General features: G+C 47.5%; 2 protein-coding genes across 4 annotated transcripts in view; one reads left to right on the top strand and one right to left on the bottom strand.

The window, feature by feature from the left end:
• Positions 1-14945, bottom strand: part of dock1 (dedicator of cytokinesis 1) — a 196447-nt gene that overhangs the window by 97489 nt on the left and 84013 nt on the right. The gene's annotated exons all lie outside the window — the stretch shown is intronic.
• Positions 1-14945, top strand: part of insyn2a (inhibitory synaptic factor 2A) — a 31092-nt gene that overhangs the window by 12971 nt on the left and 3176 nt on the right. For both annotated transcript variants that reach the window (XR_013130020.1, XM_077000006.1), the window contains exon 3: positions 3950-4021. Coding sequence is in view for 1 of the 2 variants with exons in the window: in XM_077000006.1 (XP_076856121.1) it covers positions 3950-4021 (72 nt within the window). In the remaining variant the exon portion in view is untranslated. The remainder of the gene's footprint in view (positions 1-3949; positions 4022-14945) is intronic.

Here is a 14945-nt window from a genome sequence, read left to right as displayed (position 1 = left end):
GACATCAGTCTGTAACTAACCTTCCTCTGGAGGGAAAAAAAAAAAAAAAACAAATAAAAAAAACCAAGTCATTGTAATTCATCTCAGCAAATTGGGTTTTAAAATCGCATTTAAAATATGCATGTGGTTTATTAATCAACTTCTTGCTTTGCAACTCAGGAGGTGTTCATCTGAGTAATGGGAAAGGGGGGTAAAATTCATTCGCCTGTCTCCTCAATCTTCGTAAGCTGAAATCATGCTTATTTGCATGTATAATGGCCTAACTCCTTATCGCTACAATCAGAAGACTGAGCAAATGCGTGGTGAAATGCCTGATTCCCCTTCAGTGTCACAAGTCATAAATCATACTTCAGTGGTACGTTCAGCTTGCTGGCTGTCAACTGGCCATGACGTAGTAATTAAATGATCTCACACAAAAACACCAGGACTTTAATGTCTCTGGAGAGAAATTAGCTCTTTGTAAGGTCTGCTTGAGCACACTTTAAAGGAAAGAGGTGCTATTAAAAGATAACATCGATCATTTAAGGGTGTGGGAAGTTATGGGAGTGTAACGTGAGGCAGCAAGAGACACACACACCTTCCACACACACATAACACCCCCCACACACACACACACACACACACACACAGCCCCACACACTTTTTTTATTTCAAGGATGGAAAGGGACACTGTTACACTGGCAACCAGCCAAAACCTTAATTAAAAGTCACGCTAATTAACTTGGAGAACAATAGCATCACGTAATAGAACCAAATGGCAATTAGAACCCAAACAAAACTTACAGACTAGTGATATGGAAACCATATGGATTTGACCAAAGTTTACTACCATAATCTGCACTCATAAGTAGACACCCCTCGTAAAAAAAAAAAAAAAAGAGACCCAAAGAGATTTGAGGCCATTCCTGTAGGAGCGTGAAGTTTATTTCCTTCAGCTCATTCTTTGTTCTTCACACAGCCAAGAGTTTCAGGCAGAACATTTTAACTCGTGTTGGGGTATAGTGTAAATTCTGGGGTATAGTGTAAATTCTGAGAACACTGGATTCCTTTGCATCAGATTGTTTTCCACACGAGCATAGACATTCAAACAACAACAGTGCCATGACAGAGATGAATATAGGTGGAACATGGCCGTGTAATTATTGCTGTAGTGTTTCTGATGCTGCGTTGGACAATGACACACGCGCACACACACACACACAGACGCGCGCACACGCGCGCAGAAAGTGAGAGGTTCACGCAGAGTTCACTGGCAAGGATTCCGGTTTTGTAGTGGCAGAACACAAACTATGAACTGGAGTATTGTTCTGCATGGCACGTCACAGAACACAAACTATGAACTGGAGTATTGTTGTGCATGGCACGTCACAGAACACAAACTATGAACTGGAGTATTGTTGTGCATGGCACGTCACAGAACACAAACTATGAACTGGAGTATTGTTGTGCATGGCACATCACAGAACACAAACTATGAACTGGAGTATTGTTGTGCATGGCACGTCACAGAACACAAACTATGAACTGGAGTATTGTTGTGCATGGCACGTCACAGAACACAAACTATGAACTGGAGTATTGTTGTGCATGGCACGTCACAGAACACAAACTATGAACTGGAGTATTGTTGTGCATGGCACGTCACAGAACACAAACTATGAACTGGAGTATTGTTCTGCATGGCACGTCACAGAACACAAACTATGAACTGGAGTATTGTTCTGCATGTCACGTCACAGAACACAAACTATGAACTGGAGTATTGTTGTGCATGGCACATCACAGAACACAAACTATGAACTGGAGTATTGTTGTGCATGGCACGTCACAGAACACAAACTATGAACTGGAGTATTGTTGTGCATGGCAAGTCACAGAACACAAACTATGAACTGGAGTATTGTTCTGCATGGCACGTCACAGAACACAAACTATGAACTGGAGTATTGTTCTGCATGGCACGTCACAGAACACAAACTATGAACTGGAGTATTGTTGTGCATGGCACGTCACAGAACACAAACTATGACCTGGAGTATTGTTCTGCATGGCACGTCACAGTTAAGGCGCATTTTCCCCACCGACTTAGAAAGAAAACTAATACAGCAAAAACACTGAAATGTCCCAGAAATCAAGTCCCTCTACCCTTCTGGACAAGACAAATGTAATGAACATGCCAATGACTTTGCTGATGACTTATAACCGTTTAGAGGACAACTTGGAGTTTACTATCGCCCGTTTGTGTATTACGAAATGCATATAGTTAGCACCTGCCAAACAGATGCTGGAAGGCACAGTTTGCCTTGGAGGAGAGCTAATCTCCAGCAGCAGAGACCTGCTCTGGGTCAGACTGGCCCTGTCCCCCCTGGGTCCTAGAATGGCACCACAATATATCACTGTCCCCATTAGCCTCTGGAAACTAGCCGTAGACAGAGGGAGAGTGGGGGAGAAAACCATGCATCAGCAACCACCATATCACATGTAGTCATTAGAGCCAAGATGGCCTCCACTGTCCATCTGCATGAGGGCGAGCTGTGCAGGTTGACCTTTCGAGCAGCCCTGGCCGGCCACAGCAGAGTGACACCAAGTATAGTCGGGTCATTAACGGCGAAATGGGCCTGACAACCAGGAAGTGTTTCCTGTATTCATGTCACTTAGTAGAACTGATTCAGGGAGAGTGAGAGGGAAAGAGAAAGATGGAGAAATGAGATGAAAATGCGTGTGAGTGAGAGATTGCTATACACAGGCCTGAGATCAGGCCTTTCAGCTGCAGGCTGCATAGAGGTCAAAAGGTCTCCATGGTTCAACAACCATCACAGCAACGGATGGTTATCAGATTTAATGGCCAACACCAAAGCCTCAGCTTTTTCATGTGCTTTTATGGGTCCTGAACAAAACTACTGAAATCAATGCAGACAGTCTATCCACCACAAAGCAGACGTGTCTGAGGGTTACGCCGCTCGGCTAACAGCCGTCGGCACCAGCCAGACATGGTAGCCTGCGTGAGGTGAGGTAGTGAGTGAGGTGCGTGAGGTATGCGTTTGAGTGGAGAGAGCATGCTCGGTAAACACACACCCACACACTGCAGAGCAGGAGAGTGAGGCAAACACACTAAATAACTCACACACAAAAAAGAAGTTAAAGAAATTATGCATATCATCAAAAACGGTGTGAGGATGAGTCAGCGCGTGTGGTTCACCCCTTCACCACTGCAGTGAGCCTTCCTCCTGGGTGCAACTCTACAGTGCCTAGACGAGGTGACAACTACCCGTCCGTTTAAGACATGCTCCAAATACATGACAATTCAGCTCTCCATCAGTAGAAAGGTTGACAAGCTCATATCTTACTGACATTCACATATGGCACTTATTTCAACCTACAGTGCTACACTTACCACCCACAAAGTCAAGCTGCTAAAAGCATGAAAAGTGTGTGTGACCAGAGCTTAAGTTGATCTTGGTCCTAAAGTCTGATAAACTCTGGCCCATCAGCATAGTGAAAGCAATAGTCGTGTGGTAGGTGTGGGAGATTACATGAAAGAGTTAAAACTGAAGCACTGGTATTCGCAGATGGGATGAACAGACTGGAGGGAGTTTAATTCATATTGCACTGAGCAGCAAAATGGCTCAAAATCATTATCCATTAGTTACTGCAAGCTTCACAGTGGGACAAAATAAGAAGAGAGATTAGTTTACATGCATTATCTCTTGTAGACTCACACCTGCTCTCTCACACTGACACACACACAAACAAAAACAGTGTCCTCCAAACGTGATGCCTAAATACTAATGTGACTCACATTTGTGAGTCTGTGCGTGTAAACTACGAGCTGAAGTAGGGAAAGGACAGGAAGGACAAACGGATCCGGTATGCTGAGGTTGGTTAGGGGTAGCATGAGTGTGCTGGCCACACTCGGTAACCACCCGCCCTGTCTCTTCATGTCCACCAGGCTCTCCTATCGGACCGGGCAGGACACCGCCAACTGTGACACATGCCGGAATAGCGCATGCATCATTTACAGGTGGGTTAAGCTTATTCTTATAGTAGACAAGTGCTGTGGTTCACTGATGTGTGTGTGCGTGCGTGTGTGTGTGTGTGCCAAGAAAAGAGGGAGAGAGAGGGGGAGAGAGAGAGAGAGAGAGGGAGAGAGAACAAGGACTGAAGGTTTCTGAGCAGTTCTGAAAGGATGAAACCTACCAAAGTCACATAGTCACTGAGCAGTTTCACATGGTGGAGTTGCTCTACCCCAGTTACTGTAGCAGCCAACTTTGAGTGTTTGGTCACTCTGATAGCAGTGGGCTGTTTCAGAAGCATTGGGTCATTCTGGAGCGAGTGGGCTGTAGTAGGAATGTCCAATTGTTCTGGAGAAAACCATGTTGGAAAAATTTGACTGCTCCGGAGATAACAGTATGTTTCTGGGGCTTTCTGGAGGAAGTGGACTGTGGGTGATCTAGACAGAGTGATCCATGTTTGGGTGTTCTGGACGAAGTAGACTGTGTCTGGGACAATTGAGAGTGGGCAGTGTTGTGGCACTGGGGCGTTCTGGATGGAGCGGACCGTGTTGGGGGTGTTCTGGATGGAGTAGACCGTGTTGGGGGCATTCTGGATGTAGAGGACGGTGTTGGGGGCATTCTGGATGTAGAGGACCGTGTTGGGGGCATTCTGGATGGAGTGGACCGTGTTGGGGGCGTTCTGGATGGAGTGGACCGTGTTGGGGGCGTTCTGGATGGAGTAGACCGTGTTGGCGGGCATTCTGGATGGAGTAGACCGTGTTGGCGGGCGTTTTGGATGTAGAGGACGGTGTTGGGGGCATTCTGGATGTAGAGGACGGTGTTGGGGGCATTCTGGATGGAGCGGACCGTGTTGGGGGCATTCTGGATGGAGCGGACCGTGTTGGGGGCATTCTGGATGGAGCGGACCGTGTTGGGGGCATTCTGGATGGAGCGGACCGTGTTGGGAGCGTTCTGGATGGAGTAGACCGTGTTGGCGGGCGTTCTGGATGGAGTAGACCGTGTTGGCGGGCGTTCTGGAGGAAGTGGACTGTGGGTGATCTAGACAGAGTGATCCATGTTTGGGTGTTCTGGACGAAGTAGACTGTGTCTGGGACAATTGAGAGTGGGCAGTGTTGTGGCACTGGAGCGTTCTGGATGGAGCGGACCGTGTTGGGGGCGTTCTGGATGGAGTAGACCGTGTTGGGGGCGTTCTGGATGTAGAGGACGGTGTTGGGGGCGTTCTGGATGTAGAGGACGGTGTTGGGGGCGTTCTGGATGTAGAGGACGGTGTTGGGGGCGTTCTGGATGTAGAGGACCGTGTTGGGGGCGTTCTGGATGGAGTGGACCGTGTTGGGGGCGTTCTGGATGGAGTGGACCGTGTTGGGGGCGTTCTGGATGGAGTAGACCGTGTTGGCGGGCGTTCTGGATGGAGTAGACCGTGTTGGCGGGCGTTCTGGATGTAGAGGACGGTGTTGGGGGCATTCTGGATGGAGCGGACCGTGTTGGGGGCATTCTGGATGGAGTGGACCATGTTGGGGGCATTCTGGATGGAGTGGACCGTGTTGGGAGCGTTCTGGATGGAGTAGACCGTGTTGGCGGGCATTCTGGATGGAGTGGACCGTGTTGGGGGCATTCTGGATGGAGCGGACCGTGTTGGGGGCATTCTGGATGGAGCGGACCGTGTTGGGGGCATTCTGGATGGAGCGGACCGTGTTGGGAGCATTCTGGATGGAGCGGACCGTGCTGGGGGCGTTCTGGATGGAGTGGACCGTGTTGGGAGCATTCTGGATGGAGCGGACTGTGTTGGGGGGCGTTCCGGATGGAGTGGACCGTGTTGGGAGCGTTCTGGATGGAGAGGACCGTGGAGCAGCAGCAGAGGTCAGGAGCAGGACAGAGTAGAGGATAACAGGATGGAAAGTTCCACACCAACAACGGTTGAAATAAGGAACATGGTGTGGAGAGTTAAACATGACTCATATGGAGAATGCTTCATGTCGGGCATTTTAAGTCAAGGAGCCATACTGGGCTCAGAGCTCTGAAGAACAAAGACAGCCAAGTGTATCTGCCTCTAGTCTTTCAGCACCAACTTTCAGTCAATTCCTGCATAACATATCATGGCTGCATTCAATGGGCATGTTTTCACAGTTGTCCAAAGTGCTAGAGCACAAAGACCGATTCGGGGCTCACGTGGGGGAAGGGCTCACTATCCCTGGTTCACTTTCACTGAAGAATTCTCTCCAAATTGTGGAATGATTGTAGACTCCATATAGTCATATTTACTTCCTTTTGATATTTAACTTGGATGCAAACACTCGAGCTTTGAAGAACAGTGCTTATTGGACACATGGCATCTCACTATGCAGGCACACAGGTAAACAAAGAGCCATGCTCATGAGAGAGCTTTTAACCATGCAAACCAGCACAAAACAATCTTTGTTGCGATGTTCTGAGCACACACACACTCACTCCACAAAGGCGTGCCTATTACAGTTATAATAAGGCCCAGTCCTAAGAAAGTGTGCTTTTATATATGTATTTATTCTCCCAGTTATATACTGATGCATAATAGTCATTGTATGGCTAGACTACATGAAATATACTGCAATCCTTTCCTTGCGATCATGAAATGTGAAAAGGGAATTGGCGCAATGAGTCGCGCAACAAAATTAACCAATCACGATGTCCCACACGGCGCCGGGGGCGGAGACTAAGCACACTGCAGCAGAGATCAGGAGGAGCAGACATCGGTTCTCTGTAGCCCTCCCGGGTTTGAAGTCAGCTGTCACACTTGACCAAACATAGTGAACTTGCAACGCAAGCAGTCCTGAGTCCAAAAAAAAACCCACCTCCCCTCCCTAAACGACCTAAATATTCAACTTCGACCATAATTTGAGCTCCTCTCAGCACTCACACAGCACTCCCAGCACAGACTTATAGTGCATGCAATACTATTTGCAAACAGAAATATTTGATTCTGGTGTTGGTGGCATATTAAAATGCAATGGATTACCTGCTTTTATAATGAACTAACTGTAGGGGCCAAAACAGTGATTTCAATGAACGCATGATGAACTGGGAGGTGCTGCGTTCCAGCAGGTGCAGAACACCCTGTATTGTACAGCGGATCTCCAAGGACACACCGCTGTGGCACGAAGCAAACATCTAAACCAGGTGGTGGCACTCCAGTCCACCACAGCCAGTCTGGGTCACCTGGTTTCTGTATGCCCTTCTCCTCATTAACCAGATAGTCAAGGGCTTCAGCTTGACGGAGGAGTGCAGAGACCTGGACCAGAACCGGATGGTGCTGCGCTTGGTGGTCCTCAAAGACTGGGCTGGAACCCTCGACTTTGCGTCGAGGTGCAGCAGAACCAGAGTCCAAGCTCTGTGGTCTCCTCGTTCATCATCTCCATACCAAGCCAGCCTTCTAAAACTGGGAGAGCAAGGCTTAAGAAAACAAAAGCCTGCAAAATTCACCATCAACACAACAAGAAAACTACAAATAAGTGCTTTTAACCTTTAGCAGGAGACAGGAGCATTTTAATGTATTTCTAGGTCTTCTATTTATGTTCTGTTTTCTTTTTCATGCTGCATCTAAAGTATAAATGCACTCCGTCCTCATGCCAATCGGTCACACAGAAACAGGCTTTATAAACGCATGCACGAAAAAAAGAAATGTATGCATACACACGCACACAGGCACGCACACGCACACACACACTCATATATGCATGCACGCACACACACACTGGCACCGGCTGTGTGCGCATACATACCCGAGTGCCCATAAGCACATACGCGCACACACACCCCATCATGTTCGCAGGGTGACGGCTGTGAGAAGAATACCAAGGGCAGGTGTCCCATTGCTTTTGTCCAAAACGCTTTCAGCAGGATCATCAGAGAATTAAACATTTAAACCCAATCTCAGACAGCAGGACGCCCTCAGGCCTGCACCAGGCTGCCAACGGGACCATTCTGGACTCGTCACAGTATAACATGGATGACATCTTGCAGCTTTTCTCTTTTGGTCTAAGAAAACTAACTGATCAGCTGTCCAGCAGCAATCTGTGACTGGTGTGTTAGTAGGACTGGTAGAACGCGGACATTTCTGATCTTTAAGTCATCCTCAATTACGTCAGTCACTTCTCAGCCAAGCAACAGCCCCTTGTTTTGTCATTAAACTGGCCAAACACTGGATGGGGTGGCCGGTTCCTCCCCTGCTACTGCACAACTCCGTTACTGCACAACTCAACGCACACACACACACACACCACATGCAGCACTTAGTGGAGGTTTCATTAGTTCAAGCACTAAACATTCTGCAGTAGTAACACACGCTAATTCTGAGGGGAGCCAATGACATAAACCAGGTGTACATATTAATTACTGCAACATTTCCTGTTTACAAAAGAGGTGGTCATAGACGAGACCGCACGAGTCAGCAATCTGATCTAGAGGGAAACGGCCAGTGAGGTGTGAGTGTGTGGGTAATGGGACAAACCCCTGAGGAGTCTGGCAGGACTTCATAGAGACGTGGGGCACAGAACCAGTAGAAGGGAGCGGATCAGCGTACGGAGACATGAGGAGATCTTTGGGTGGAGCACAGTCCCCTGCAGCAGAACCCTTAAAGACGTGAGAACTGTGGCATTTCAGCATTGAAGCCAGAATAAAATTCAGTCACTCTGTGCAAAGAGGAAGTGGATTAAACGGCATCTAATCACACACGGCTCCGTGACGGCGCTCCTCAGAAACGTGCACGGATCCTGGGTGTGAGCAAACTGGAATTCAAGGCCATTCTGTCATGCGATTCACACCCATCACTCTATAGACAAGTGCTGTGCTCCAATGGAGGACTGGGAGCTTCTGACTGGCTATGTATATGTGTGTGTGTGTGTGTGTGTGTGTGTGTGTGTGTGTGTGTGTGTGTGTGTGTGTGTGTAAGTGCGCGGCAGAAGGGAGGGAGGGTTTAGCAGAACTGCCCCTGGGCCATATAAACATCTCAGTCACGTTAACAACCCATAAAGTAGTCAAGCAGAGAGCTGACAACATACATCGTCATTCATTATAGAACACAGACATCACTATGACACACTACACGGGCTAGCATGCATACGATCAGCAGATGACAAAGCACTTTTAAAAGTCACTCTGGAAGGTAGTGTCTGCTAAATGCCAAAATTGGAAATGCAGACCAGCGTAACCACGGTTACCCTCGTCTGGGGCCTTCATCATGGATGTGACGTACATCAAAGAGGCCACCAGGTCAAACTGTCAGCTTCATGCGTCTTATCTTCCCGCCATTCGTACTCTAGTGTGAACCCCGAACTGCCCCTCTCACCATCCACCCCTCCATGTCTCCCTCATTCCCTCACTTACTCCAGCTCACCACGGCTCAAACGCTCCACGCACTGCGAGCCCCATCAGGCCAGAGCAGCAGAGGAGGAGTGTGATGAGGTAAAAACAGGAAGAAGAGAAGAGAAGCTCTTGATTCATTTCCTCCTGAAGGTCCATCCTCACTTATCTCGTGATTCACAGGAAAACTGCATAAGCGGAATCGACAGCAATGACAGAGCGGTTCGCCCCGCCTCCAAACACCAGCAGTAATTTTAGTCCAGTCCACTCACCCTGAGCCCCAGTCCTTCAACTGGATCTCCCATCACTTCAGAACTTCTTTCTCAGGACGGTGCCTGCTGATGTACAGCTGAAACCCAGACCCTGTGGGCTACAGGAGCCTCACTGGGACAACTTTAAGCTGCTGGAATGAGGACAGCTGAAACAATGGGATGGGATTCCCGGTGCTTAAAGTAGCCATGCTGATCCAGGAGCCACACGGATCCAGGAGCCACGCTGATCCAGGAGCCACACGGATCCAGGAGCCACACGGATCCAGGAACATACTCCAGCCCTGCTTTAGTGGTTACCAGCAGCACAGGAGATCCCAAGTCCTTCTGGTGCAGGATTTGTGAGTATAGCCCCAGGTGAAGTCTGCACAATGTCACAACAAAGTCTAGGTTTCTGCTCCAGATCCTTTCATTACACACCTTGAATCATGAGCTGGACGTGGTCTAAGTTTTTAAAGGCTCTGACTACAGTAGTGACTGTAGTCCCCCCCCCCAAGATTTTTAACCATATCCATACTACTGAAAGAGGGCAGAGATAAGATACCAAGTAAAGTGAGAGTGGTCCTGTAACACTCTCAATGACTATTACTTACACGAGAGTGCGTGGACGCTGCACTAGCCTGGTGCTACGGTGGGGGAGCAGATGCACTACAGCACTGGAAGCTCAAGATCACTGATGCTGTACACAGAACGACATCTCTGTGATTTTCCTCACACTCATTCACAGCCCTGCTTTTCACAGAACCATGTGGTTGCCATAGATACCAAAATAAATCTAGTGGATGTTGGGGTGTTTCTGGGTGCAGGTGTGCACGTGTGGTCGGGGGAGGGGGGTGTCTGATACTACAGTGAGCTGAAATTCCCACAAAATCAAATATACAAGCTATGGAACCACCCTAAACAGACAACTGAAGAGGATAAAATAGAGTAGTGAACAGAACGACATGCATGAGTCACAGCTAAGACAGGCTCTTGAAGCCACGCCCCCACAAGAGTGGGAGACCTTGGGAGGTGGAGTTGAGCATAACGGACGTTTTCATTTAACCCCCCAATACTTTCCTCCCACAGAGAGATAAGAGCACCACTGTATCCTGGCCCAGAGCACACACACACCACACATCCCGCCACAGGACAGTTGTTACGGAGCTCCTAACATCTGTATGTGTGTGTAGGCCAGACAGCTACATCCAAGACGAACATAATGTCCCGACATGATGCAGTATCACACTGGGCTACAGTGACAAGTGCACAGCCAAGCAAAGCCCCCACTTTCTATCTCAAAGCACCAGTTTGAATATGTACACACACACACACACACACACACACACACACACACACACACACACACACACACACACACACACACACACACACACACACACACACACACACACACACACACACACACACACACACACACACACACACACAGCGTACTTATCTGCTGCATGTAAGGCCTGGGAGCATGAGGTTGCAGTAATACTGGCTTCTAGAAGTGACCGCTGACTCTTGTATCAAGGGGAAGCCTCTGTTCTTAGCTCTACCAGACAGATCCTGGTAATGCACTGCTGAAAATTAACTGAATACAGCACCAGCATTATTATGAGGTTAGAATTGGGACAACATAGTGTCGATACAATGATACATTTACTAGACCCGAGTGCTCAGAAACTAACACACTGCTGTGTGGGGACTCTGTATCGACGTGTGGTCAATGCACAACAGTTTTTTCAGCAGGTCAAATTCAGTTCTTAACGTTCCTCAAAGTTGACCACAGAGAGGAACAATAGCCACTTTTTTTTTTTTTGGCTCAAAAAGATTCAAACGGTGCTGCATGCTTCTCTTATAACCAACGAGACTTCTATGTGCAAGAGATTAAGCTTCATTACAGTCAATGGGTTTTCTCTGAAGGCAGCATACTGTATTTCATAATGGGATGAAAGGTTTTGAAGGAGTTTATTCAATATCAAAGTTTCCAGCTTACGAGCGTGACAGTGGAGCTGTACTGTGTTTACTGCCTGCGTGCAGCAAACAAGCTGAAAGCAGCAGACAACAGGCCTGTGTGAGATCTCAAAAAGGCAATTAGTCAAAACGCTGGGATTCCCAAACCGCCACTGTGTGTGTGTGTGTGTGTGTGTATGCATGCACGCAAGCACTCTCCATTTATTTAAAGTAAACTATAACAATAACAAGCTTCCAGGAGGGGGAAGCTAAGGCGGATCAAATCTCTCTGCACCCCCCTGGAAAAGCACAAGCCCCACATGAAAGGCTGCGGTGCTAAACCACTCGGCTCCTGGAGGTGGTGAGAAGAGGGCGCGCGTGGTGCCACTAATTAGGGGCTCGGGAGCAGCACGACGTATCGGGTGTGTTTGTTCCGACGGCGGTAGGGGGTGCGAGACGTCAGACGGAACATGGAAGGTGTAGAAGAATCTGCAGGAGTGAGGGAAAGAAACTCAAGCCTGGAGGTGTGGGCGGGGCTGGGGTTGGTGTGGGCGGGGTTACCAGCAGCCTCCCAGCAGGCCAATGGCCAGGGATTATGTGTTTGGATGCTTTTTTTCCTAATAGCAAGTGAGTCATACTGTACACACCAGAGTGCTGAGCGGGGCATGTAATGGCAACAGCAGGTACAGTTCACTGATTGGTTGGACACCATCAAAGAATCATCACTTAACAAAAATTATAAATAGCTATAACTACTTCATATTTTTAGAGCATAACAGAATATACATAAATATGACTTAACATAAAACCAAATGCTGAGTATAAGGGAAACCAGAATTTGAAGTTGTTTCTTGTTTTCATTAGTGTTGTATGGGACATCACATGACAAAAAAAACAGCCCTGTTGTGCAATGGCCAACAGAGTAGTAGACTAATTCTAGGTTCAGATTAGCAACAGAACTGTGCCAGAGCACTATGGCCGATAGAAAAATGAAGTCTGTGTGTGTGTGTGTGTGTGTGTGTGTGTGTGTGTGAGTGTGTGTGTGTGAGACAGATGGACTGTGCAACGTTTGATAGTGAAGGACAAATGATTCCTGTCTGTAGCTGACAAAGGTCCTAAAGGATTAAAGGTTCTGAGAACAAAACGATGCGCTCAGAGACGTGGAGATAAACAGCCCTAATGAAGCCATCATCAATTACACTGCACAATTCAGTGAGAGGCTTAAAGCTGTAGCTTCCGACACCCCTGCCTTATCAAGATAATCAGGGATTGGCCTGCTCCTCCCTCTCTCTCTCTCACTCTCTATCTGACTGCAGTGGTTAATATAAGGCTGGATTGATAAGGGCATAATTACAAGGGTCTGTGCTGCGATTAATTTGCTAATAGTAGCATTGCCTTTGGCCTGTGAGGAAAGACCCATCTCTCTCTCTCTCTCTCTCTCTCTCTCTCTCTCTCTCTCTCTCTCTCTCTCGCTCTCTCAGCCTCTGCCTTCTGCCTCCCTCTTTCTCTCTCCGGCACATGCACGCGTGCTCAAACACACAGACACACACAGACACACACACACAAGTCCTTGATGGAGCAGTGTCAGTTCAGTTTTCTCTGTCTGGCTTACGTGCAGACACACACACATACACACAGACACACAGACGTGCAGAGAATCCTTGGCCAAGCTACCTTTCCAGCCAAGCATTTTCATCTATATTTGTCAGGCTGCAGAGTTCACTAGTGAAAAGATCAGAGATTGTGTGTGTGTGTGTGTGTGTGTGTGTGTGTGTGTGTGTGCGTGTAAGGAACCCTTACGGTGATGTCAGCTTCTTTGCTGGGCTATGGTACACATCACCTGGTATATTTTTAACAGCATTTCTGAAAAGTCATATTCCTAAAAGCCAAGTGGATGGATTTAAACTGGTCACACAGGCAACACAACACATTGGCTTTTTCATCATCATGAGCTCAAAAGGGCTTGTAAAACATACTATTTTACATTTAGAAAGAATTCATAGGAGACCCATGCCCAAAATAAAACTACCCACTCCAGATTTGCCACACTTCTAAAATACATTGGAGAGGGATTTGGGGTATACAGTGTTAAAAGGCTTCATGACACCATTCACCTAAAAGTAGTGTGAGAAAGAGCAGAAAAGGGTTCCCTCCTCCCTCCACACACACTCCGCAAACATAGCCCTGACTGACTCCGCAAACATAGCCCTGACTGACTCCGCAAACATAGCCCTGACTGACTCCGCAAACATAGCCCTGACTGACTCCGCAAACATAGCCCTGACTGCCATCTAGACTCAAGTTAACATGACATCGTACAAAGATTTCTGCTACTTCTGTGAATTATGTTTTCCTCCAATATTGTGACAGGTTTAATGCTCCTACAGATGATAAACAATAGTTTATTTACTATTGTAAAGTTAAGAATTAATACAATGAAATGGTAAATGTCTCACAAAATGAGCCACAAGCACAGATCAAGCAGGGGTCTGTACTGATTCACAGTGTAGGGTGCGAGTCTGTTCTGATTCACAGCACAGGGAAAGAGTGTGTACTGAATCACAGTGACACACAGTGCCACACGGATGACTGTATTGATACACAGTGCCATGCAGGTGTCTTGGTTAAGACTCAACAGCCATCACACCACACACAGTGGTTCCTTCCTGGGTTTTTATGATCTACACCAAAGCTCTTACAAACTAACAGTAAAGGTGAAGCAGAGGTCATCAGAAGTTGACATGTATGTCTTGCTCTTTCTGCAGATAGAACCCGCTTCAAAACAAGTTAAACTTTCAGAAGCTGCACCACCTGCACCACCTGCACCACTGCCTAAAGCCCCCTTGCCCCAACTAGAAACCAACACCCCCGCCTGCTGAGTTCCAATAATGTTTAAGGGTATTTAAGAGAGATTAGCCAAGAAGTCCCGAGTCATGTGCCTCCTAGAGGCTGGATTTGTGTAAACAGCAGCAACCTGGCCACAGGCCCAATCCCATGATGCCCCACACAACAGACACAGCTCATCAAATGCCTAGTGGCATGGATATTACTCCTCTACACTGCCAGAACGCCTTCCCAGAAACAATCACAGAGAGGAACTGCACCATTACTCAAATGATAACTGTGTCAAAATCAGGCCGTGCTGCATGTAACTGCTCACCACGATTAAGACTAAGCAGCCGACCAATCACAGACGTCTGCTAAACATGCAGCCCTATTAAGCTGGTCAACCATGGTGCCATCTGTTCACGTCTGCTGCCTTAATCACACCTCCTCCCTGACAGGTGTAGGAATGCAGGTGTAGGAATAAGTAAAACCTGCAGCGTACTAGCAATTTAAAAAAGGTCCGATTTATGCAGATTTTATGGTAAATGATTTGCTGAATATGCTA

This window comes from Brachyhypopomus gauderio, chromosome 3, assembly GCF_052324685.1.
Source record: "Brachyhypopomus gauderio isolate BG-103 chromosome 3, BGAUD_0.2, whole genome shotgun sequence".
Classification (NCBI taxonomy): Eukaryota; Metazoa; Chordata; class Actinopteri; order Gymnotiformes; family Hypopomidae; genus Brachyhypopomus; species Brachyhypopomus gauderio.
This window is presented reverse-complemented; position numbering and strand designations above follow the sequence as displayed.